Source organism: Neomonachus schauinslandi, chromosome 9, assembly GCF_002201575.2.
Source record: "Neomonachus schauinslandi chromosome 9, ASM220157v2, whole genome shotgun sequence".
Lineage (NCBI taxonomy): Eukaryota > Metazoa > Chordata > Mammalia > Carnivora > Phocidae > Neomonachus > Neomonachus schauinslandi.
The window spans coordinates 88,680,563-88,706,441 of record NC_058411.1 but is presented as its reverse complement, the minus strand read 5'-3'; the positions used below and the strand labels follow the sequence as shown (position 1 = coordinate 88,706,441).

At 40.1% G+C, this 25,879-nt stretch overlaps 1 protein-coding gene across 1 annotated transcript in view; it reads left to right on the top strand.

Moving 5' to 3' along the window:
• FBN1 (fibrillin 1) overlaps positions 1–25,879 on the top strand; it is a 228,619-nt gene that overhangs the window by 91,391 nt on the left and 111,349 nt on the right. Inside the window, exons 6-8 of the mRNA XM_021693975.2 lie at positions 14,441–14,638; positions 18,059–18,184; positions 23,928–24,053. Coding sequence (XP_021549650.1) covers positions 14,441–14,638; positions 18,059–18,184; positions 23,928–24,053 — 450 coding nt within the window. The remainder of the gene's footprint in view (positions 1–14,440; positions 14,639–18,058; positions 18,185–23,927; positions 24,054–25,879) is intronic.

Sequence of the window (25,879 nt, the reverse complement as noted above, 5' to 3'; positions counted from 1 at the left end):
TCCTTAACTCTCCATCCTGTAGGCCTCCACCTGCGTCTTATTGACAGACCGGGGCGCATGTCTACTCCTAACTGGAAGGTGGCTAAGGACAAAGGGACTGTAGGGAGTCGGGGAAGCAGCTGTCCACCTGTGCCTTTCAGCTTGCTCAGAGCAAGAATCCAGGCTTAAGTTGATCTTTACCGCAGCCTTTACTCTGTTACTCTATTTTGCAAATCCCAACTATTGTTCACAAGAGGAGGCCAAGCCAGAGAGTAGAGCTCTACTGATTGTTCACAAGAGGAGGCCAAGCCAGAGAGTAGAGCTGATTCAGAGCAAATCTATCGGTCCTGCAGGACAGATTAAAAAGTACATGTCCTGTGGTCTATGGGTCAGTGGCATCATCTGTTTTGAAGAATATCAGAATATCTCAGTAATCTGTAACCATAGCATTTGTGGGAGGAAGGGAAAAAATGAAAGAACTAGGAACTCTGGTAGGTATTTTAGATACATGCTTTCATGGACTACTCACTACCTGCCTGGAAAGGCAACCCCAGGGAGGGCAGAAGAAACTGACTCAAGGGTAACTGCTCACTGCCACACTGATCATCATAGTTTTAGGATTCAAGTCAGATGGGATAGATTCAGGGAATCACAAGTAGTTAATTATGGCTTGGCCAAAGGGGATGAATAATACGCAAGATTATGGGATTATACTAACTTGGGAGATATGCAATTTTTCATATTCATTCTTTCATAAATACTTGAGAACTTATTACGGACCCATAAACTAGTCTAAGCCCTGGGGATACAAAGTTTAATGAGATAAAATATTTATCCTTAAGGCTCACAGTCTAATGAAAAACAATCATGTAAATCAGTGATTATGGTGGAGTTTAATTAGTGCCACAGAGGAAGGAAGAAGACAGTGGTCAGGGCAAGACTTCTGGCGGAGCGATTTGCAGGAAAAATAGGGGGAGGAAGGGCAATCCAAGCAGAAGGGACATGAGTTGAGAAACTACAGTCCCCTAGGCAGGGACTGCACCGAGGGGAGTGACAAGGGATGAAGCTGGGTAGGGACCATTCCACAGACTGCCCTAGGTTCTAACCCAGTCAAGTTCACTACTGTGTGGTTAGAGGAAATGGGGATCTACCACAAAGCAGAGACAATTGGGTTATAGAGGAGGGGCAGATTAAGAAGCTGTCGGGGTGGTAAATTTTACAGGGTTTGCAAGGCTGATTGAGTGTGGGGTGTGAGGACTTCTATAACACCTCCTCCCAGGTTTGTGGACTAGGTGATCTGGGCCATGGTGATGCCCTTCACCAAAATAAGAAGGGTGGGAGGGGCAAGTCTGGTGGAAAAACGAGCCCCTATCAGATACGTCTTTCACACTGCCTTTCTTGGGTGATGAAAGTGACCTTCTCTCCCTAACCTTGCTGCTATGTCCTGGCTCAGGCCAGCTGCGAGGCCACCAGGGCATCTGAATGGTTCACAGCGTGGCCACTTAAAATCCATCAGACAGCTGGAGCGTCTGACTCAAGATGCACAGCAAATTAGTTGCTAAGCTGAGACTGAAAAGCAGGCCTCTTGACTTTTTAGGCCTACTGCCTTTCAATTCTACCCCTAGGGTATATTCTGCTTAAATAGGCAAGGTAAAAGCATTAATAAATGCCTGCTGCCTTTTGGGGAAAATCAGCTAGAACTTTGTGTGTTACTAAGAATTAGCTACTGACTTATATATGGCTGTGATAACTTCTCTGCAAGTTTATTTGTTCTTATGTGGCCCCTCTTGAGTTACAGTCAAGAAAGGAGGGTAGCTGCTAAAGTGGTGTGTTTGTTTGGGCTTGTGTTACTAACTGGGAAGGGTTTTATATTTTCACTTTTCTTTGAGAATGATAAGTTATGTATTTTATAAAACTCTTTCTGGTTAATCTGGAGAAGTTACCTAAATAGTGCCCCAGTCTTGTTCATCACTTATTAAATGGTGCAGAGGTTTAAGCCTTTTTTGAGCCACAAATACTTTTTAAGAATCTGATGAAAACTGTAGGCTCTCTTCCTCCAAAAATGTATAAATGCATACCATATATTGGTCAGATCCAATTGGTTGCAAGTAGCGAAACTAGCCAAAGCAGAAAAGGAGACCAGGGCAGTGGCACACCGAGCTTTATTGAGGCCTGGAAGTAGGAACCAGCCACTCTCTCAGCCTCTCCCTGAGGTCATATGGTCTCTGTCCTTGCTCCTCTTCTCAGACATCATCCTTCCTCCAGGCAAATGACCTGCTCTGCACTTCTTCAAATACCTACCGGCCTAGAACCCCAGAGGTAACATCACATGAGGGTCCTGCCCCCTGCAATGATGAAGACGACCAGTACTTCCCAATCCCAGTTCCAAATTTCTTGAAGAGAACATGTGATTGCCCCACTTGGATCAGGCACTTAGAGACTAGGGCCACTTTACTGTGTCCAGCTCTGTCAGACACGTGACTTATGTGCAACGTCTGGGTGCTCTGGACCTCGTGGGTCCCCATTAACTGTGATCATCGAGTAAAGAATTACAGACCAGAGATATTGGAATGCCAATAACCCAGAGGCACTACCTTTTAGCCATAAAACTACTGCAGAAAATGGAACATACATTTGAGTAGAGGATGTTTGCATGAGCATAAGATCTGAGAACACTTGCTCCATGCAGGAGTTGTGGGTTTTGAGTATCAGTAGTTAAGTCCCAGGATGGTGAATGTGATGTAGATTGAATTATAGCACTCTCCAAGGTCATTGAGATTATATTCCTAACTTTTACCCTTAAAGGTTTGGAAATTCAATTTTAATTATTGTTAACATGCTTTGTAAATATCCAAGGGAATACAATATAGACCTGTTCATACATCCAGAGAGCCAAAATCTGGCTCAAGTTGTTTTTCTTCCACAGTTAGAGAAAATTGTGGTGTTCGGCTTGCCTCTTGGGGCATGTTAAACCACTTTTAATGCTGTCTCTTATTATTTTCTGACCATAAGCACTTTCCACACATATCTAACTAGCTGCCTCAGATGAAACCCAATGTCTGGCCAAGCTGATGTAAATCTTTAGTAAGTGGTAAGAGAGAACAGAGTGACGCGGTGCCCCTTTAGTGTTCAGACAGTACACGATTTAATAGTTGTAGACCTCATAGTCTCAGGAGCAACTTGAGATTTTCTTTCCTTTTCTAGAGAATGGAAATTTCTGAGCTGTATTACTACCAGCTGCATGAGGTAAAACTTAGCTACAACTAGATTGACCTGTTTACCTGTGTAGCATAGTATTCATCCTTAGCTCTTCAGATTATTTACCTGGGGTGTCTGGAACATAATTTTTACTTTCAAAGAGCATGCTGCATACTGTGCAATTGCTATTTGCTGCTTTAAAACCATTGTCACCTACACAACATGCATATCCCAGAACATCCAAACCTGTATGTTACCAGTGAAGCTGCCATGAGGCCAGAAGCTGCCATGATTGTCCAGTTGGTAACATATTCTCAGTCCATGTGGTAGATCTTAAAAATGGATGACTGTGAAATAAGAGCAAAAATGCAGTTCTAAGGTTCTAATGCTTTTAGTTTTTGGTTTCTCAGAAAATCAGTCTTCTGCCATGTTTTGATATCTGAGCATGCACAGATTTTTGTCAGGAATCTTCTTTTGTTGATTAATTAAACCGACCTGACTGGGTTTTGGAACTGTGGCCTCTCCCATTCCCTCAGCTTCCATGCCTGTCTTCGGCACAGTTCACTCATGTGTTCTGACTAATGCTTGTACTTTCTTCCAACTTGTCTTTCTTCAGTTGAGTTCAGCGCCAGACTCGAGCTGGAAACAGTCTCAGGAAGTTTTCATTCATCAGACGTTTTCTTCCAAAGACAAATTCTGAGAATAAGAGGGTCACCTTGAGAACTACTTGATAGTGTATTATCATAGTTCAGTGATTGTGTGTGTGTGTGTGTGTGTGTGTGTGTGTGTGTGTGAGAGAGAGAGAGAGAGAGAGAGAGAAACTCAGAGAGAGACAAGGGTGGAGGGGATGAGCAACCTATGTAATCAGGTACCCAAAAGCAAATGAATATTTGGTAAAAAGCCAATTCTAGAAATAACACTTCTCAACCAATGTATCTAAACTATCTCACCGTCATATATCTGTCTTGATGGTACAGAAAGTCCATATTTATATGAGGCATTTCTCAGTTGTGGTTAAATAGCTGAACTTTTGTCCTCGCCTTAAGTTTTTCACCAGATCTCTAAGAATTGATAATATCATCGGAGTGTGGTATGTATCAATTTCCTGTAGAACGAACTTAGGGCTGGCAGTGAACATGCTAGTGGTCTTGGATTCCCTTGCCCTGTCATTTCATAGAAGCAGCAGTGAAGTTCCTCTGGAGGAAATCCCACCCACACGCCAGGATTCCATCACATATTGTTGGTCTGAGCCATGTGTACTTAACAGTCGGGTTACTGTGAGAATTGGCCAAATGTGTTTGAAGAAAGAATTTCAACCATATAGTCTATACATAAATATGTGAATGTCATATGACTACATGCTTGCTCAAAAAGAGGAAGGGAAGGGCAAGAAATTTAGTGAAAAAGCTGAAATGCACAGACCAAGAAGTAATTTCTTTATATATAGGTTTTTATAGCATCAAGATGTACAGATAATATTGTTTTATGCAGGGCCAGCCTCATCCATTCAAATCACCTGTCCTATACTTGGTACCTTGTGAAAGTGTGAAGACCTTTCATACTGATTATTGATAGTTCGAGTCTAATCTTCTGTCAGATTCCCCATTTTGGTGAGTGGCTGGCCACATATCCAGCTACTGGAGCCAGAAACCCAAAGTCATCCTTGTGTTTTCAGTTTCCCTCACCCTTCACATGCAAACCATCTTCAAGCACTGTTGGTGCTCTCCCGAGACCCAGGGACACTTCCCACCTGCTGGCTGCTCTCCACTTCCGTGCCACCATCTTTGCCTAGCCACTGCCGTCTTTTCTCAGGTCCTTCAGTAGCCTCCTTGCAAGCCTTCCCATTTCCACTCTTGAACCCTCTATGCAGCACACTTCAAAAATAACACATTATGTTTTCAGTGGCTTCCTGTTGAGCTTCGAGCCAAATCTAAACTCTTTACCATGGCCTGGAATGTGCTGTGTAATCCAGTCCCTGCCCAATGTTCCAGCCCCATGGCGTGCCCCTTTCCCCTTGCTCTCTGAGCTCTGGTCACAGTGACCTTTCTCATTACTAGAGAAGCCAGGCCCTCTCCCAGCTCAGAGCCTCTGCTCTTGCTCTGTCTTAAACCTTGGAAGCACTTACTCTCACTTTGCACAGCTGACTTGCTCTCATCCTTTAGGCCTCTGTATAAATAACCACCTTCTCCAAGAAGTCATCCATGGTGGGTATCCCCAATTATTCTCTATCCTGGCAGCATGCTTACTTCATTTGTAGACTAAATCACAGCCTCAAATCTAAAATGATTTTAAATGTATTCATTTGTTTGCTGACTACTTGTCCTGCCAGGTGATAAATTCCATGTGGTCAGGGACTTTTTCTCTTGCTGTTCACTGATATGGCACAGTAGCTCAGTAACTGTTGAATGAAGAAATTCTTTTTTTTTTTTTAATTTTTTATTGTTATGTTAATCCCCATACATGACATCATTAGTTTTAGATGTAGTGTTCCATGATTCATTGTTTGTGCATAACACCCAGTGCTCCATGCAGAATGTGCCCTCCTCAATACCCATCACCAGGCTAACCCATCCTCCCACCCCCCTCCCCTCTAGAACCCTCAGTTTGTTTTTCAGAGTCCATCGTCTCTCATGGTTCGTCTCCCCCTCCGACTTCCCCCCCCTTCATTCTTCCCCTCCTGCTTTTTTTTTCTTAACATATATTGCATTATTTGTTTCAGAGGTACAGATCTGAGATTCAACAGTCTTGCACAATTCACAGTGCTTGCCAGAGCACATACCCTCCCCAGTGTCCATCACCCAGTCACCCCATCCCTCCCCCCCACCCCCCACTCCAGCAACCCTCAGTTTGTTTCCTGAGATCAAGAATTCCTCATATCAGTGAGGTCATATGATACATGTCTTTCTTTGTTTGACTTATTTCGCTCAGCATAATACCCTCCAGTTCCATCCACGTCATTGCAAATGGCAAGATCGAATGAAGAAATTCTTGATTACGTTTTACAACGATAATGTTTACTCATTGAACCTGGTCACGGAAGTCAGAATGTCTGTTATTTTATGCATTGGGTAAAATATACATAATTTACCATTTTAGCCATCTTTAGATGCGGAGTTCAGTGACACTAAGTGCATTCACATAGTGTGCAACCGCCCCCACCATCTGTCTCCAGAACCTCTTCACCTTCTTGAACTGAAACTGTACCCATTAAACAATAACTCCCCTCTCCTCGCCTCCCTCAGCCCTGGCAACCACCGTTCTACTTTCTGTCTCTATGAGTTTGGCTCGTCTGGCTATCTCATATTAGTGGAACCTACACTGGAATAACACCAATCAGTTCATTTTTATTTCCCCTTTATAAGCATAGGCCTTTATTCTCCATATGTGAAAATCTCATTTATAATAATGATTTTCCAAATTTAACAATAAACATTCCCTTAGAATCCTTCAGAAATTTAATGCCCTTCAGATAGAATTTGTATTTGGACATTAAGCAATATTACAAGGCCCTTTTAAGATACACGAGTTGATCTAAGAATATGTCAGCCCTGGAAAGTTATATTTAATATCATTGATCACAGGGCCCTTTACTCCTATGTTATTAATCTGGCTTTTGGAATGTAGGGAATGTTTTATACTCGGTGGCTTTGAAGAAGATGTAAAAGAACAAATACATCAAACTGTTGTATAACACTGTTGTTTTTGTCTTGCTGTTCAATAGCTGATGCTCTGTGGTGAAGCTGCAGTTTGGTTTAACACGGCATTCATGCAAGCCATTTTCAAAGTGCATAGATCCAAGCCAGCTGGTTCTTTAACGTGCAATTTGCAGACTTTGAAAAATGAAGACACTCTATGATTTTATTATCTTGATGGTAACTGTGTCACCCAACCCAGAATTTGACTTCTACCCACCCCACCACCCATTTTTTTTTCTAGTGAAGGTAGTTTGCAGATAACATTGGGGAAAAGTGAAAATCAGTAGGAGGTACAGTGAGGGAACAAAGAGTGTGAAGTCCGTGATTATTCAGACATAAGATATTCTCTTCCCTGAACAAGATTGTTTACTGTTTTCTTCACCACGGAACAGAATAAAATGCGGTAACAGTATTTTGTAGTTGAGTCGATGCTGCACATAATCGGGTTCCACAGAACCATGGCCGGGATTTGTCAACCACTCCGTCTGCGCATTAGAGTTAAGAGGTGTGCATCCCCTTGTGTCTGCAGTTTTGAATGATATTTATTTTAAAATTTGTAATGGTAATACTTTTATGAATTAAAGAAGTTAAAAGTTAGGAAAACGTTAACAGAAAGAGTTTTGTGCTTATTCTTTTGCCCTATTTCTAAGTTTGTTTTTTTTTTTTTAGTTAACAGTGAAGCTGTATCTCAGATACAGTTACTAAAAGATAAACATGTTGCATAATGTAATTTAGTAAATTTTGCCAAAAAGTCATATTCTTTAAATAACATTGTAGAGACCATAGTCACACTCATATCTTGCATGTAGTATTTTATAAAAATGCATGGATTGGAAAGTATATTTGAAATTTATTGTGTCATTAAAAAAAAAAAAGAAACATAGCTTGGCTGAAATGGAAGAGACAATATTGCATAGTAAAAGTAGCCCAGGAAGGAATTCTCACCTCTTCAGAATTTTTATTATTAAACATTTCAACCTTACATTAAAGTTGAAATAATAGTGTAAAGTATACCCATATATCTTCCACCTACATTAAATATCTGTTAACATTTTTCCACTTTTATACACATAATATTCTCTATTTGCTTATTTGTGTATCTGTGTATATATAAATATATGTTATTATATATAATATATATTACACTAGCATGTATATTATATATAAATGTAATTATATATTATATATTTATAACATATAGGTATGTACTTATATATATTTGTTAATCTGTTTGTTTTGGTGAATCATTTGAAAGTTAAGTTGCATACATCACCCTTTACCTCATAGATAATCAAAATACCATGACCATATCTAAGAGAACAATTCCACAATATTATATAATATGTAGCCCATGTAAAATTTCCCCACTTGTCTCTTTTTGAAACAGAATCCAATTAAGGGGGGGGTGCCTGGGTGGCTCAGTCATTAAACGTCTGCCTTCGGCTCAGGTCATGATCCCAGGGTCCTGGGATCGAGCCCCTCATTGGGCTCCCTGCTCAGTGGGAAGCCTGCTTCTCCCTCTCCCACTCCCCCTGCTTGTGTTCCCTCTCTAGCTGTGTCTCTGTCAAATAAATAAATAAAAATCTTTTTTTAAAAAAAGAATCCAGGGCACCTGGGTGGCTCAGTTGGTTAAGCGATTGCCTTCGGCTCAGGTCATGATCCTGGAGTCCCAGGATCGAGTCCCGCATCGGGTCCCTGCTCAGCAGGGAGTCTGCTTCTCCCTCTTGACCCTCCCCCCTCTCATGTGCTCTCTCTCTCTTTCTCATTCTCTCTCTCTCAAATAAATAAATAAAATCTTTAAAAAAAAAAAAGAATCCGATTAAGGTTTGGTTATTATGTCTTTTTAATCTAATCCCCCTACCATCTTCTTCTTCTTTTTTTTTTTTAGAGAGAGGGGTGGTTTATTTTTGGAAAAGTTCAGGACAGTTGCCTTTGAAAACCACACATTCTGGGTTTTCTGAGTGTTTCCTTGTGGTGGCATTTGTCTTGTTCTTCTACCCCATATGTCCTCTCTGCTACAAGTTAGGTCTGGAAACTTCATTTGATAAAAGTTTGACTATTTTTGGCATAAACATCATAGAGGATGTTTAGTACTTTATATTTAATCAAATCAGGAGTCATGGAAGTATTTCAGGGTGGTCTATAATAGTATAATTCTTGAGGAAATTAAAAGTTAACTTTTGGTGTTACTGATGCTAACTTTGATCAATGGGTTTGGAACCTGGGTGGAGAATCCCCCCAGCATTTCACTCAGGTACCATGTCTAGCACTGGGCAGAGCAGTTGGAAGTGGGAGTTCCTGGTAGTGGAGTGATACCATGTAAGTAGATGCACTTTGTAACACTGGGAGGGGAGAGCTTAGAAATGTGAATTCAGTACTGTTAGGACAGTGGAGCAGTGGGTGGTTAGCCATCTTAAATTTTCATTTGCTGTTTTAGGTGAGCTTGTGGTTAGTATAATTAATAAAGAACATAGTAAAGTGCCTCATAATCAGTCAACACTATGGGAATGAATACTATGGAATTGGATTATATTGAGCAGCTGCAATCCTAGTTCATGGGCTTTCTCACGTTTCTAAGGTTAGAGCTTCAGGTAAGCAGCCAGCTATCTTGCAGACACCACCAATTAATAATGGAACATAAGCACTTTTCAATAAAGTTGAGAGAGAGATTGAACTTAGAGCTCTAGAGGGCAAAATCACTTTGGGGGGCTTTTGCAAAAGACAGACGCCCAGGCCCCATGCCACATCTACTGAATTGGATTCCAGGGGATGGGAGTGGGGGAGAGAGGGAGAGGGGCTGTGGGAGGACAGGGGTGAGGCCCAGGCATTAGCATTTTGCAAAACTTCCCCAGGTGATTTCGTTATGTCCTGAGGTTAAGAATAATTGGAGTGAGAAGAAATGGCAGCAGTTATGAGACTAATTATGATCATGGAACTTCTTTGCTTTAATTTTCCTCAGACTAAAAGTTCTCTGAACTCTTCCCTCAGGAGGTTGTATTGAAATTCCCCACGTTAGGCGTCTAATGCGTCCCAGGCCAACCTACCTGAAAGGAAGAAGCATGCTGTGACCCTGTCATGGATAAATTGATATCTCATTCTTTTTTTTTGTTATTTTTATGAAAAGAAGGATTTAAAATAATTGGAGCCTACTGCCCCAAATTATATCCTTGTGCCTTCTCTGCAGTTTGTGGTTTAGGGACTGGGCAGGAGTGACAAGATTTCATTGTACCACAGAATATTCTTTCTCTGTGCATGATGCATTTGCTTCAGGGTGAAGTCTGATTACAAATGAAAGTGAAATAACACTGTGGGTCACAGCATTCTGAGCTGCAGATCTGGGAAGGGACCGAGGATCTGAAGCTACACATACCCGTTGGTTAGATCCTGTCTTGAGGCTAAATCTGTGGGGACTGTGGAACAGTCCTGGAGCCCCTCACCAGTCAGAATGGGAACATGTAGACCCCAAATTTCCCATGAACAAGCCACACTAAAGTAAGCCAGTTAAGAACAATTAAAATTGCATTTTAATTTGGGAAAGGCTTGGCCTCTTGCCCTAGTTCATGGAGGTCTTATAAGGAAGTGATTGTGGAGCAGTTTGCAAACAGAAAGTGTTTTTAATACTATATTTTAGTTGAATTAGGAGTAATGATTTACAGTGAGGGAGTGAGTCAGACATTACCCAAGCATTGAATTAGGCACATTCCATGTCTCGTGCTGGGACTCTCTGGAAAAAAAAAAAAAAAAAAAGAATATGCAAATTTAGCCTAGTATCACATAAGTGCTATGGGAATAATTGTAAATAATTGGATTATTAGTAAGGAACTAGGAGTGTGGGCAGATTTTTTTTCTGTGGTTCAAGTATTGGACAAAAAACAGCATAACTTTGGCAATCTAAATGAAACACAAGACAGAAAGGACATGCTGCCAAATCAGAATGACATTTGAAAACCACGTTAATAGAGCATTTACCTTCCAAGAAATTTTTAGATCCAATTCTATTTCATCCAGATTATGCCTCTCCTTTGGCACTCAGCAATTTTTATTGAAAATGTGTCCTACAGATACATTTTATGTCCACTTACTAATCTGCACTGTCAAATGGTTTGGTTCTTTGTCCATAATGTTAAGTATTTAGTGTAGAAATGTGTCAAGTCTATAGATTCTGTTATACATACTCCAACTATTTGCCAGATATCCAGTATATTTAATAAAGATGGGTCCCTGTGCGCTCTAGAGATGCCTAATGAAAATTGTCAGAATTAACAGTTGCCATTTCTATTCCATGCGTTTCATATTGAAATGAGAGTAAGAAGTTGTTGACCCTGGAAAAGTCTAAGGATTATTTTCTTTTTATGAGGGTCTTCCAATGAGGAATTCATGTCTGAAGTCATGAGGCAGTGTCAGGCAGGACTGAATCAGATTGTCTTAGTATTTTGTAGTGTGCCTTGATTTTGCTGGTGTCAATCTCAAAACACGCGTTTGCACCCCTGTATCTTTGCGATCCTCATCTATAAGATATTTTCTGTAGGTTATCTTGACAAAGTGAGCAGCAAAACCAAATCCAAGCAGTGTTAAAGACAGGATTGTAAATTCAAATTCACATTCCATTATGTTTTTTAAAGATTGAAAATGTCATGCCACCATGAATCTGTTTGATTCAAGCATTTGTACTTATCTCCGTAAATTAAGAGAAGAAACAAACTTAAATTTCTTTCCTTGTTACCTAACATAGAAGGTTTTATTTATTTTTTAAATAAAAGATTATGTTGCTGTGATCTTTCTAGTCTCAGAAGTAAAATATGCATATGTAGTTATAAAAATCTTGGTGGTAGTTGCATGAGACTAAACATTTTTCATCCTCAAGGAGTTCATCAGCAATGTATGGTGAACGTTGTATGTAATAATGAAGGATTGGAAGCAATTTAAATGATACACAGTAAGAAAATTATTGAATAAATTGTTATAACTTGATGGAAAATTATCCATCATGTACATCCATTAATGTAGCAATTAAAATCATATTTTGGAATAGTAGTTACATGGGAAAATGCTTTTGGCAATGTTAAGATTCAAAATTACAGATTTAATATAGTTCCTATTTCGTGAGGAAGAAAAAAACACATGTAAAATTAGGTTAAGATAATAGAACCAATATGTATCAAAGATTTCTTTAGCTGCAATTACATGTGATTTTTACTTTCTTGCTTATGTTGCTACCTTTTCCTAATTGTCTGAAATAATTTTTTATTTTCGAATTTCAAAAATATACAACAAAGTGTTAAAATAGAAAAGAAATGCCATATGTTAGAGAAGTATTTATTAAATGCCTACAGGTAATATTTGGAAGAATTGAGCCAAATAATGAACGATTGCAGCCTTTGACTTTGTCCATGTGTTTACTGCCTTTAAGAGCACTTTTGCTGGGAACTGTCATGGTGCTGTCATTTTTCTTTATTGACAGAATGAAATGAGGGCAGAGATCTTATTCAACAGCATTTAATTTTTGTATCCTTGTTCAAATTCAATTCTATGGAAGAAGATAGCGGATTTTGAATAGATCTGGCATACTATGAAAAATATTAAATATTAAAATATACCTAGAATTTGGCTACATAAAACTGGAAAATAATCAGTAGGGTAAAAAAAAATATGCATGAACAAAGTAAAAAGACACTAAACTGAGGAAGCGACAAGATGAGGCTGGAAAGATGGGTGGGGCCAGAACATTAGAGACTTGAGGGGAAGAAAGGTGTGAGGTTAGTCTTTTTGAATGGTAACACTGGTGGTGTTTACGTACAATCTAAACAAATTTTTGGCCTGTTTGTGTATCCTGTACTAGAGTTTACTTAATATTTTTCTTTAAATTGAATTAAACTTTTAAAATTCATCCTCATCATAGCAAACATATATGTGAAATCATGAGTCTGTTAAGGTTATACTTTTTAATAATACAAATTAGAATTGATAAATGACTATTAAAGCCTCACAGTCTAAAGCCATCTTGCATCCCATCAGCGATACACATAGCACACTTTGGCAAGCACTTGCATGGAAAGGGCGATGTGGAGAGGGGGACTTGACTTTTTGTCCACCCTGTCCATCTCTCAAGTGCTACCATAATTTGGGCATAGTCCTCTTGCTGAACTTGACTGGGTGATGTTTTGTTTTAGGAACTCCTCGGAAGGCTCGTCTTTCCACATGGACATTAGGGCAGCATGGGCATTAGGATGGTGCCATTGAGCACAGATGGCTCATTCCAGCCAGATAGAAGGGAGAGTGAGGAAGAACATTTAGTGATAGGGAGTCGCTGAGGTCATAACTGCAACAGAGAAAGCAGGAGAGAATACACAGAACAGAGGCATGCCTACCTACCTAGAGAAAGAAAGAAGAAAAGAAAAGTGAAAACCTAACCCAGAGGTTTTATCAGCACACACAGTGATTTTCATAAACTGTAGAATTCAGTGGTGAAAGGAACTTACTGGAGTTATTTATTATTTATCTACTGCATCCCTGGGCTCACAGGAAACACTATGCACTTCTGAAAATGACATAGGGGAGCATGCAGTTTTGGGTAGTGGGTAGAAGCCCATGGGTCTTGCCACAACTCAGCCTCCCTTATCTGTCAAGGTCACTGTAGAACAGAAAGGGATATTATGGTCTCAATTTCTCTCATAGGGAGACTGAGGACAGTCTGACTTTGGTCCTCTGTGCTCACTACATGTTAATTTTTCTTGTTTTTTGGCTGCTGAATCCAGATTGACTTTCTCCTTTTAGCAAAACGAAACAGAACAGAACAAAAACGGAGGCAGATTTTTGTATCAAGTGGGGAGAGTACTTGGAAATTCTCCTGTGGCCTTCACTTTTCACTGTCTACTTGAAGATGGACTTTTGCCCAAGGGTTACAATGATTTCAGACCAATGTCCTTACTCTTTATCTTAAATACCTAATGTCTTTGCATGGGCAAATATTTTAAAATGCTTACTTATTTGTTGCTTGCTTGTTTTTTGTATTTGAAATAAGATGGACCCAATCCAAAAGAAATGAGTAACCCATTTCTTCTGTTCAAGGAACTCCCAGGAAGAAGGTGCCATGACTTGCCTCATTGCAAATTTTGAAATGTTTTGCTTTCTCCAGGCTGAATAATAATAGACTGTAAGCTCCATAAGGGCAGGGATTTGATCTATTTTAATCATTTAAACATCTATATCAAGCACAGGGGCTGATTCATAGTAGGCACTGATACATTTTTTTGAGTGAATGAATGTATATTAATATCATAATGCTATGTATGTATAGGACATCACAGTTGTAAAGTGTTTGATCCTTACAACAGTGTCTTCACAGTGGGTAGAAACTGGTGTTTTTATCCCCGTGTCCTAGGTGAGGAACATGGAAGTGAGCGGTAGAATGGTCTGCCCAAGGCTTCACACGGAGTCACCGATGTGCAGTTCTATCCCTGAACACTCTTTCCCAATTTGGAGTCAAGAAAGATGGGGCACAGCTGTTCCTCTGCCTAATGATTCCTGCTTTTCTGGACCTTCATGGAATTCTCCTTCTTTATTTTCAGATTACAGGACAGGCCCATGTTTTACTGTGGTCAGCAACCAGATGTGCCAGGGACAGCTCAGCGGGATTGTCTGCACAAAAACACTCTGCTGTGCCACGGTCGGCCGAGCCTGGGGCCACCCCTGTGAGATGTGCCCTGCCCAGCCCCACCCCTGTCGCCGGGGCTTCATTCCAAATATCCGAACGGGAGCCTGTCAAGGTAAACCTCTGGCCGATGGAGTTATTAATGGATTCATCTTATTTGCTCTGGAGAGCCATTCTGCAGTGAAGTTGGAGAGAATGGAAAAGCGGCGTCAGAGACATAGCTTCACGATTTCGCTGACGGCATGATATCCAACTTAGGCATTAGGAGCGTGGCTCAAGAGAGAGCCTCTCATCTCCCTGGAGTTTTCCTTGCCCGCAGCTCCCCCTCCCCCCACAGAGGTGTTTCTAGGGGGTGGTAGGATTCTCTTTGCAGCAATGCCATGCATTGTAGCAATGCTGTGTTTAAACACTAAGCAAAATTTGTGCACAAGGTAGTCTGTTTTTCCCAGGTTTTTTTCCTTCATTTGATACTGTTGGAGTTCCTCTGTCTCATGGGTTGTACTTAGTTGACCTCAAGAAAATTGTTCCTCTCTCCATTCTACATGCTACATTATGCTTTTTTTTTTTTTACAAGTCAGAAATAAATTAAGATTTGTTTCACAGTTTTAAATATCCCCAGATGTCGCCTGCTCGCTTCTTCTCCTGCCTCCCATAGAAGCCCTTACTCTGTTTTTGGCTTTCACTCCTGTTCTTCCAGCTGTACAAATTCTTTTATTGTCTGGATGTCTGGCAGGAAACAGGAGGAAGTGAACGGAGGCAGTTCAGCACTAAACTGATGGGATTGAAAACTCCCAGGCTGTATCTGTTTCCTTTAGACATCTTCAGGGCTTTTTCAGCAAGTTGCAATATTTTCAGAAAATTCAGGGTATGCTTTTCTGAGGCAAGCAGATACTAGTTTTGTTCTGTATGTTAATTCTAAGGCTAATATGCAGTAAAACAGAACTTGAGCTTAATCCCACAGGTCTGTGGGTCTTCATTAAATTATACTTCCACAAATTCCACTTGTGATAAGCACTGTTGGTCCTGGCTCCCGCGACTGCTGTGTATAACATACAGCTCCTTTATGTGCCCTTCAACTTGTCCTTCTGAGTGTCAGGAGCAGCAAGAAGCCACTTTGAAACAAAGGAATTACAGAGGGGTCTAGTGTGTGATTTTATAAAATAAAAAGTAAGTTTAGTTCCCCCTTTCTTAGGTACCTTCTTTATTTTTTCTCATCCTTAGAAAGTCCCAGTGAGTTTTGAAGAAATTCTTGGTCTTGGTGTTCTGAAGCCAGCCACTACCCATGAACACACCGACAGAGACCAGAAAGCCAGATATGGTGTCCATGAGTCCTTGTCAGAGGTTGAGGCACTAAGAGAATTGGGGGACAGAGAATGAAAAGAGAGAGGGAAGAGCGACTCCTCTGTGGATTTACTATGCATTTTCTATGGTCTAGACTTGTCCAGCATTTTCTTTCTGTCCCTTCCTGACTCTGCTATTAGACATCCAAGAAAAAAAATGAAAAGATTTCTATCAGAAATTTTGTGAAACCCACAAAATCAAAATGGCAGTCATATTGCCACTTTGAGAATGAAATTCATCATGTTTGGTTGTGTGTGTGTGTGGTTCCCACCCCCGCGCCCCCGCCCGAGGGAGTCTGCTTTCGGCTTGGGGCTCTGTCTCTTTGCTGGCGTTTTCAGACCTTGGGCCAGATGTGAGGGGCTGTGGGCAAATGGGTTCATAAAGGAGCTTATTCTGTCTTCAGTCTTGGAAGGTATGGCCAGCAGAGAAGTGCCCTCATATATATTACCTCTTGGCCAAAAATTATGACCAACATGGCTATCAAGTTTTGTTTATATGTACCATCAATTTCAAATAACATTTTAACAACTTATTCGGCATATCAAGAGAATGGAAACTTCTGGTCTAAGACAAAATTGAGATCAGCTGTAAAACATAATCTAATTATACTTCACATATAGCTATTCATTTGTGGGCCAAGACATTCCATTTAAAACAGCGACACTTTTATAGCAAAATAAATTGTTGCTCCTTTAGTATCCTTTCCCTCATGCCGACTTTTCTCAAGAGCACATGTTATTAGAGATCTTAAAATTGGTGATCATCCTCTTGCTTCATACAGTGAAGAGTAACACAAGAGAGTATACTAGGTTTCCAGATTTCAAAAAGAAGATCCAAAGTGAGAGAAAGAAAATTTAGACTGCCACCCTGGGGGTTCCTTTATTAAACTAGACCTTTGTGTGTTATATATGAAGAGATGGAAAGAATGTACATGATGTATTTTTTACAGTCTTTCTAACTGAACATAATGAGACTGGAATGATTACTTTTGTTCCTAGGAGGTTCCTATTTGGGGCTACATGTGGGACCATAGTTATTAGGTGCCAGGGATACAGCCGTGAACAAAACAAAGAACCTGCCCTCTGAAATTTGCATTAAAGACAATGGATTTATGAAACAAAACAAAGCAAACCAGTATTTATCAGGTTGGCTGGTGATTCAGCCTATGGAAAAAAAGAAGCAAAGAAGGGTGGTGAAGGACAGGGGGCTGGCTGTTGCTATTAGATTGGCCAGGGAAGGGTCCACTGCCAGAGTGGAACAGAGACCTGACGGACGGGGCAACAGGAACCTTTATGCAGCTCTGTGGAGGGAGAATAATCCAGGCAGAGGGGTCACTGCTACAAAACCCGAGGCAGTTGCATCCTTGGTATATTTAAGGAATGGCAAGGAAGCCAGTGTGGAAGGAGAGGAGTGAGAGAGGGAGGACGCCAGAGATGAGGTCAGAGAGTAGAGGGGACAGATAGAATCTGCTAAGATACGGGCTTGAGTTTTGAGCTGGGAAGGACACACTCTGACTTACCTTTAAAAAGGTTCCCTCTGCTGGCTGCTCTGCCAGCAAGGTGAGTCTGCAGCTGAGACGGCGCATTCATCTGGGGTGTCTCTCAGTTCTCAGTCCAGGTTCCTGGGTTATTTAGTTTTGACTGCACAAACCAATTCTACCAGGATGGGGGGTGAACATTTCCCATTTCATTTGCATAAAAACATTCACTGTCTCATGTAGGCCGAGTGATCTTAAGTAAATTCTGTTTTAACTGAATCATTCAATATAAGTCTTAGAGACAGTTTTATTATAGAAATGGGTTGCATTTTGATCCTAAGGCTTTTTTGAATAACTCTAGTTATTACTGTCAGCCTTTTAATCATTGTATCCCTATAATTTGCAGCATGCATAATAAAACCCACAAAAATCAGTATAAATATTCCCCCTTACCAGGGAAGATAGAAGGTGGGAAAATTAACAATATTTGTGACTTCTTATAAGACATTATTGACCAAGTTTTGTTACTCAAGTAATTTATTTTACATAAAGTAATTGTGAGAAATAGTTTCTCTCATCATATTCCAAATATTGTGATGGACGAATAACTCACTGACATAAATATGGTAACATAATTGTAGACAAACTATCACATTTTCTTCTGCAATGACTTATATGGATCTCTCCCTCTCCTCTCTCTCTCCTAAAATCTGACAGATGTGGATGAATGCCAGGCCATCCCTGGGCTCTGTCAGGGAGGAAATTGCATTAATACTGTTGGGTCTTTTGAGTGCAAATGCCCTGCTGGACACAAATTTAATGAAGCATCACAAAAATGTGAAGGTAAGAAATATCATGCTTGGCAGTTAAGGGGTGGAGGGGCAGGCAAAACCCAAATCAGTGACAAGCTTTATTGTAAATTGTTCCAGAATCCTTCTGTCTTTGTCATTCCTGTGAATGTGTAAATATAATATTCTTACCAGAAATAATATGCCTTTGTGCTATTGAACCAGAAAAACCCTGCAGCTTTTTCCACTTTTATAGACCCAAAATAAGAGATCCATCTGAATCAAATTAAATATTAAAACATGAAATATTTTTGAACCAATATTTGGGTTAAAATGTTCAAGACACATGTTTTTGCATAGTTCTAGAGACATGAATTTAAATTTAATCATTACATATCATTCAGAAAGACATATCTTCTCATGTTTTTCTAGTTAAAATGTATATTTGATTTTTTTTTGAGAGATTAACTCTTATATTTATGCTCCTAGTACAAGTTTAGTATTTTCTTTTCTGCCTATCAAATGGAAGCCTTTTAATGTTAATCAAACAGAAAAATAACTGGAGGTAAATTTATATATTTTCATTTAGTTTATAGGTTGAGCTCCTGAAAATGTGTGTAGAGAGAATGTGTTCACATTCACCACTACTGCTACTTGCCAAAAAGAGGCCTGGCATCCAAGGTCATGGTAAATGATTTTTCCCTGAGAGGGAAATAAGTAGGCAGCATCAGACTCTCTTTTCTTTGCTGAGGGCCATATAATGTCTGACAGTAATGTAACAGGGTACTTGTCCATAATGTAACAAGGTACGTGTCTCATCAAACTCAGTGGAGCAAATTTCTTCCTTCATTTTCAGCTCTACCTGGTGTGATATAAAGTTTCATTTCGATGCATGTACTGCTGTTGTGTCAACTCCTAAACCCCAGCAATGAGGAATAGTTCGTTCTAAGTCATTTGTCTGGGATTGGGTCTGGGTCGTTAATCTTCTTTGTAGATAGCCACAATATATCATACATGGGAAAGACAGCATCAGATTTGAGGTACGGTTCATAAATTACACAGAAGTTTAATATCTACTTGCTCTGAAACTGAATAATCTGAAATTTGACTCTGCTAGAATTATCTTTATGGGTGAGAGTTGTTTTTAAGTTATTAATCATCATAGAATTTATAATGATATATTCTTGAACATGCTATATACAGTTGAGGTAGCTGTGAAAAATAGGTTCTGAGGAAGGAGGACTTCTTAAAAACATTTTAAGTTTCAAAGAACAATAAATTTGACTCTTACAGCCCGATGTATTCTAGGAGTTATATTGTAGATCTAAGTTAGAAGCAGAGAATGTTGATGCTGAATGGGGTAAAGAACTTACCTATTTGCACCCTTTCACATTATAAATTAAGGAACTGGCTATGTTAAGTGCCCTGTTTGAAGTCATTTAGATAGTGCAAAATTTACTTCTTTTGATTCACACTCTGGTACTTGTTGTACCATATTATATCATCTTCTTTCCTGGATATAAGCCATAACCTCTAATATTAATATTTAATTATATTTGCTAATATTTTGAAAATTTTGAAATATAGTATAGATTTTCAGGTACCCTTTATGTGTCTTTTATGCCATTAATAAGCTGTTAGGTTTATAATAGCATGCAAAATCCACATCAGCAGTGGGTTGCATCTTATATTTTCAGGCTTTCTCAGCTTGATATATTCAGCTTAGATATAGTCAGCTTTCAGATTTAGGGCAGTATGGTCCATATGGTTTGTCCAATCTTCATTGTTTTCTGGAATTCAGTAGCTTCCAGCTTGGAGCAAAATTGTTTTCCTGTGTCCCTTGCCTTTCCCTCAGACCTGTCAGTTAACGTAGGTCAGGATGGATCACCTTGTGTGGTTGTGAACAAGACAGAAGATGCACAGATTTGATACTCAGACTGAAAGAAAACTCATTCAAAATCCTCCTGTTAATGCTAAGAAGCCTATTATGGTGGTGTGTCCAATGGACAAAAAATTTAGTCTGAGAATTACTTAATTCTTTTTCACAAATATTTTTTTTTCCGGCTACATATTGAAATCAGTAGCAAGATAAAAACAGCATACTTTTGGCTAGACCTTTTTTTTTTTTCCTTAGCCATCTTGGGTTACATTAAATTCAGATGATGGGTTTTTTTCCCCTCCCTTTTTATTTTTTTTATGCAAAATTGAGACTGGAAGAGAATGTCCCGTTAGTACTACATGTACTCTGGTCTGGAAGCTGGTTTGGGCATTGTTGCCCTGTCTTACTGGGGTAGGAGAGTAATCAGAAAGTCCTCCAAGAATGCTTGGTAAGCTGAGTCTCCTCCTTCAGCACTCCCTTGCTTTTCTCCAGCTCCATGCCTCATTATGGGAAAGTCGTAACTCTGGGCATAGGATGATTGATAGGATGGTCAATAGAAGGAATTCCAGAAAATCTAGCCCACACCACTGAAAGGATGAAGAGAAATTCTGTGTGCTCTAGGAAGATGGGCAGGCCACAGTGGGATTCTGTGACTTTGTGAAAATCATTCTGGCACCTTTGCCATTACTTTGAGTGGCTTTTTGGAATGCATCTTCCTCTTGACTTGGAAAGGAAGGGACTGGATACCTGGAAGCCCACAGTAATTTATTTAAAAAACCAATTCAATCAAAAATGGGCTTTAGCAAATTTACAGGATGCTAACCTTCACTCCCTCAGTGATGGTAAGAGCAGTTTTTTTGTGAGATCTTCCTTTTGCAGAATTCTCATTTCTTAAAATATCCCCTTTCCCTGAAACTTAAAAAAGTCACGGACTAAGTTTTGTATCAATGCATGCAATTTAGATTCATACGAAATGTAAATTAACAAGCTGAAGTGGTTAAATAACAATCACTACATTTTCATAAATTTAAGAAGAAAAGATTAAGATTTATAGCTATGATTTGAGAAAAAGGGAAACAGAGTTCATGCCCACCTTCACTGTTGGTTTTTCCAATGACTCTCGAGTGTGCACACTGAACGAACACATGAGGCTTTTCTTTTCGGAAACCAAGGCCATATTTGCATAGGTTACTGTGGGAGGAAATTAAGAAATAAAAAGTGTCATTAAAGGATTAAGTTTTATTTCTGGAAGAAGTCCCTTGGATTCCTAATTAACCACTAATATTTTGGGATTTAGATTATCACCAGCCCAGCCTTTAGCAATTATAATAGCACTGCATGATGCAAAGGACTTTTCAAAAATGTAGCTCTTAATCTGTGCACTCTCCCTAATACATGGCCAAAAACCTTAAGACTTCCCCTTTCTAAAATGATGACATATATATCTGATGGCTACTTGCTCTTTTAGGGGCTCTTAGTGGGATCGCTGCCCCTCTCCCCACTGCCCAGCCCCTGGCACTTGGAGACTTGGGTCTCACATCACTTTGTAATTGAGCCTCTTTGCTCTTACTTTGAGTTTTACTCATGCTGGTTTTCAGAAGGTCTCAGCGTAACGCAAGAGCTATGCCTGGGCACCAGAATTATAGAAATCAGTCCTGTGCTCATACGTATACTGTGAGGATTAGATGGGTTGACACACATGAAACCTTTAATCAATACCTGGTGCTCAATACCTGTCAGCTCTAATTATTCTTGTTGTTGCTATCATCTCAGTAAAGGAGCCAAATCTGACCTAGCCAGCATGTGAAAAGTGTCTCCTTGGACCTGCCAGCTCATTCTGTTTTTTAAATAACTTTTTCTGGTATATTTTGTCACTTAAATAACCTCTTTGGTTATTGATATAAGTGACCTTATAGGATGGTCGCAGTCATTTATACTAACAGGTAGAAAAATATTTCTTTTAATAAACACTATTTCTTCATATGCTCTTTGATAGGAGTTCAGTGACCCAGACATTAACCTTTAGGGACAATTTGAGGAAGGTATGTTCTTCTTAATACCTTTGTGTTCCAGGGATACATCTTCTTCTATCCTTGAATGAGGTTGTTGAATCCCTTAGGCTGGACTTACTTGGTTTTGTTTTTGTTGTTATTGTTGTTAGAGAGAGGCAGCCTGTGTGCCTGCTAGGGGAGGAGCAGAGGTTAAGAGAGAGAGAATCTCAAGCAGGCTCCACACTCAGCGCAGAGCCTGACAAGGGGCTCGATCCCAGGACCCTGAGATCATGACCTGAGCCGAAATCAAGAGCCCGGCACTTAACTGTCTGAGCCACCCAGGTGCACCTTGTTAGTTTTTAAGTAGGAGTGTGGCTGGTCAGTGCAGGAGGATTGATGCTAAAGAACTGTCTTAAAATGTGTCTTCTGATATAATGCTAGTTCTAGAACCTTAGGCTCCATCCTTGGCTGTTCCTCAGCCTGACTTTCACCCACTCCAGTAAAATGTCTATCTGTCGGAATAGAATATACATCTTTACCATTATACAACTTCACAATGACAATGCTGTTTATGTTAGCATTGACTCTAATATAAGCAGGGGAATATTGTTTGCTTTAGCCTCTAGCCTAGCATAGAAGAATGAGGATTTTGCTTTTAAAAAGGTTACACTGCACGTAAACAATGTCACTGCTGCCTTTTTGACTAACAGGGTGATCTTGAGTCAGAAGACCCTTGAATTTGGTCCACTTAGAACTCTATTTTGTTTTATAAGTGAAGAGCAGTACTTAAACTGGAGAAGAAATATTCTTTGTTTTTTAAAATTTAGGGCTTTCGGAGTGCCAACGATGTAGTCTGGCCATTGCAATACTCCCAGGGGGCTTGGGTCAAAATGCACCTGTCCCTAGGTGAGTGCAGAAAGCCCACTCCTCTTGGAGTCAAGGTCATGCAGATACCCTGTGCTCTGAGTTTACTTTTAGCCTAAGCAGGAAGTTCTCAATTTCTTTTCTCCCCTCACTGGTGGCACATCTGTTGACAACTGTCAGTGTCTGAAGCTGGTTCTTGAAAAGTTCCCCTTGAAGGAACTGTTTCTCAGGCCTCAGGGCTAACCCTGACTATGGCCTCCACTGACTTCACAGGGTGTTCAGGAATTGGAGTGGTTTTCAGAGTTGTCCCCACTGGGTTAGATGACCAGACCATTCTCTCGCCTCCACGATCAGTCATTGGGTGTGGGTTCATGAGAAGGGTGTAGATAGTCCCAAGTGAGGTGGCTCTCTGCAGCTCGAGCAGACCTGGAAGGAGCTGAGAACCAAAGGCTGTCTACTGATAGTACCCCTAATGCTAAGTCAACAAGTCCTCCCTTGAGAGGGTTCTGGGTGGAGGGTCCCAGTGTCCCCCACAATTCACTCACTGAACCTACAGAAAACCATCATCATGGCCGTGTGGGTGCCCCTGAGAACACCACAATGGCCGAGTCTTGGTCAGCACAGACCACATGCTCTTCTCTATAGGATTTCAGTATCTGCTTGTGGAAAATCAGATTGAGAAGAAACACAGGAACTCATGCAGAATATAGAGTAAACATAAAGGGAGCCTAACTCAATGCAAAACATGGAGAGAACAGGGAAAACAAAATTTTAAACTAAATGAAATTTGGAATATTAGCATGCTATCATTACTTGGTAAAACAGTACATAGTTTTAGATTTTACAGGGGAAGTTTCTATTATCTTGCTCCAATCTCTTGAGGTTTATAAGTTCCTTGGGTAAGCCTGTGTTGAGAGAAGAAGCACTCACTTTTTGAATTGACTATTTTATATGCAGCTTTTGTTCTGTAGAGATCGGTTTGACTGGCGTTATATCTGAACCTTGTGATGATGAACAGTTTTGTACTGTGTTCTGTGAATACTAAAGTCTTCTTTATATTCCAGATATTGATGAATGCAGCACCATTCCTGGAATCTGTGATGGGGGCGAATGTACGAACACAGTCAGCAGTTATTTTTGCAAATGTCCTCCCGGTTTTTACCCCTCTCCTGATGGTACCAGATGCGTAGGTAGGTTTAATTCTAAACAGCGTGCCTGATTCCTGTAAATCAGTTCCATAACAAACATCTTTCAAAACGCTTTTGTTCAGGGGGACTAATAATTTCTCACTTGATGTAAAATGTACCTTTACATCTTATTAAATAGTTGAGCACTCTCTTCAAGAAAAGAGGAACCTTGTGGTCTTGTATTAGGATTTTTACCTCCCAGAAAGAGGGATGATCCAGGAGCCCATACAGATATTCTCAGTCTGTAAATTAACTTTGCAGTTATGCAAGTGTCAAACCTTCTGTCATTTCCTGGGACCTGTGTTAATTTAGGTCTGAAATTTTGCAATAATCTCTTAATTGGTCTCCCTGCTTCCTGGCTTCTCTACAATCCATCTTGTCAGATTTATCTTTCTAAAATAATGCTTTGATTAAATGCTCAAAAACCTCTGGTAGTTTTCCATTAAGATTTGGAAATTAGTGGCTTTTTAGTCTGTGTCGCATGGATCCTTCAGGTGCAGCAAAGGTCTCCAGAGCTGCTGGGGTGGGAGAGGGGAACCGTGAGAAGGGGGAGGCTGAAGGGGAAAGGACCCTCGCCTCCCACTCCCTGCCCCTCACATGCACACTCCAGGCAACTCTGCTTTTACCTGGTGGTGTGTTAGCTTCTGTGTAAAATATCCATTAAATAAGGGATTTTCTTGTTTTAAACGAATAGGTTTGATAACTGCTGGATTTAACGATTGCTAAGACTTCTTTCGAAGTCCAGTTCTCTAAAGTTCAAGTTCCAGAGTGTGCAGCCTAGTAGTTAAGGACCTTCACTCTCTGACCTCTTTCAGCCTTGCTGACTTATCAGCACAGTCCCTGCTTCTCACCCTCAACCAGGTCATTTGTTTTAATTCCTTCCTGCCTTGAATCATACCTGTGGTACCACTCAGGATACTCTTCTTCCCAGCTCAAGCCGCCTTTCATGCTTCTACTCAGGTTCTCTGTCTTTGAAGATGTCCCAGATCAGCCTACCTGAAAGCAGTTTCTCCCTTACCTGAGATATGCTTCTCGTAAATGGTCTCCTAGGGAAATTTTATGTCTATATGTTTTTATGTCGCTAATTAAGTTGTAAGCTCCCTTTAAAGGCTAAATAACTGCTATCCTCCTATATCCCTGATGGTTCTCGGCATGATTCCTTGCATGTCATAGACACTCAGTAAGTATTTGTTGAATATCAAAATGAGTACTTCCTTATTATTCAGGCAAAGCTCGGGAAGCCTATGGCACATGGCCTCAGAGAAAAATGAACACTGTCTTTTGATGTTTGTTTCTGGCCCATATTTTCAGAGACACTCAGCTTCACATCCTCACCACAAGCCATGAGTTTCAGACCCAAACTGAATTGTACTTGAAATTCTGAATTCCTTTGTACTTAGTCACATATAATAAAAGCTGAGGACGGTCTCTTAAGTTGACATTTGAATAAGTACAGCCAGTGAGGGAAGCATATCTGGACTTTTCCTTAGAAACAACGGTGATGCCTGGATTACCGAATTTTCCAGGATCTTCCATACATACTGGCACCACAGGGAAAGAATGGCCAGTGCTATTCATGGAGCTCTTTTTTTCTCCCCAAACTGTCCCAATTTGCACTTGACATCTCATAATGATGCTTAGCAGAGAGATAGATCAGAAGTTTTTTCCTGGCCAAATAATAGGTAGATTTTTTTTTTTTAACCTTCAAAGAGAGCCCTGGATTATGACTAAAACACCTTTACCTATCAGATGGTTTACATTTTTATCAATCTTTTACCAAATATATCCATGCTATTTAAAAAGAAAGGAGGGGGGGGACTAGGATTCAG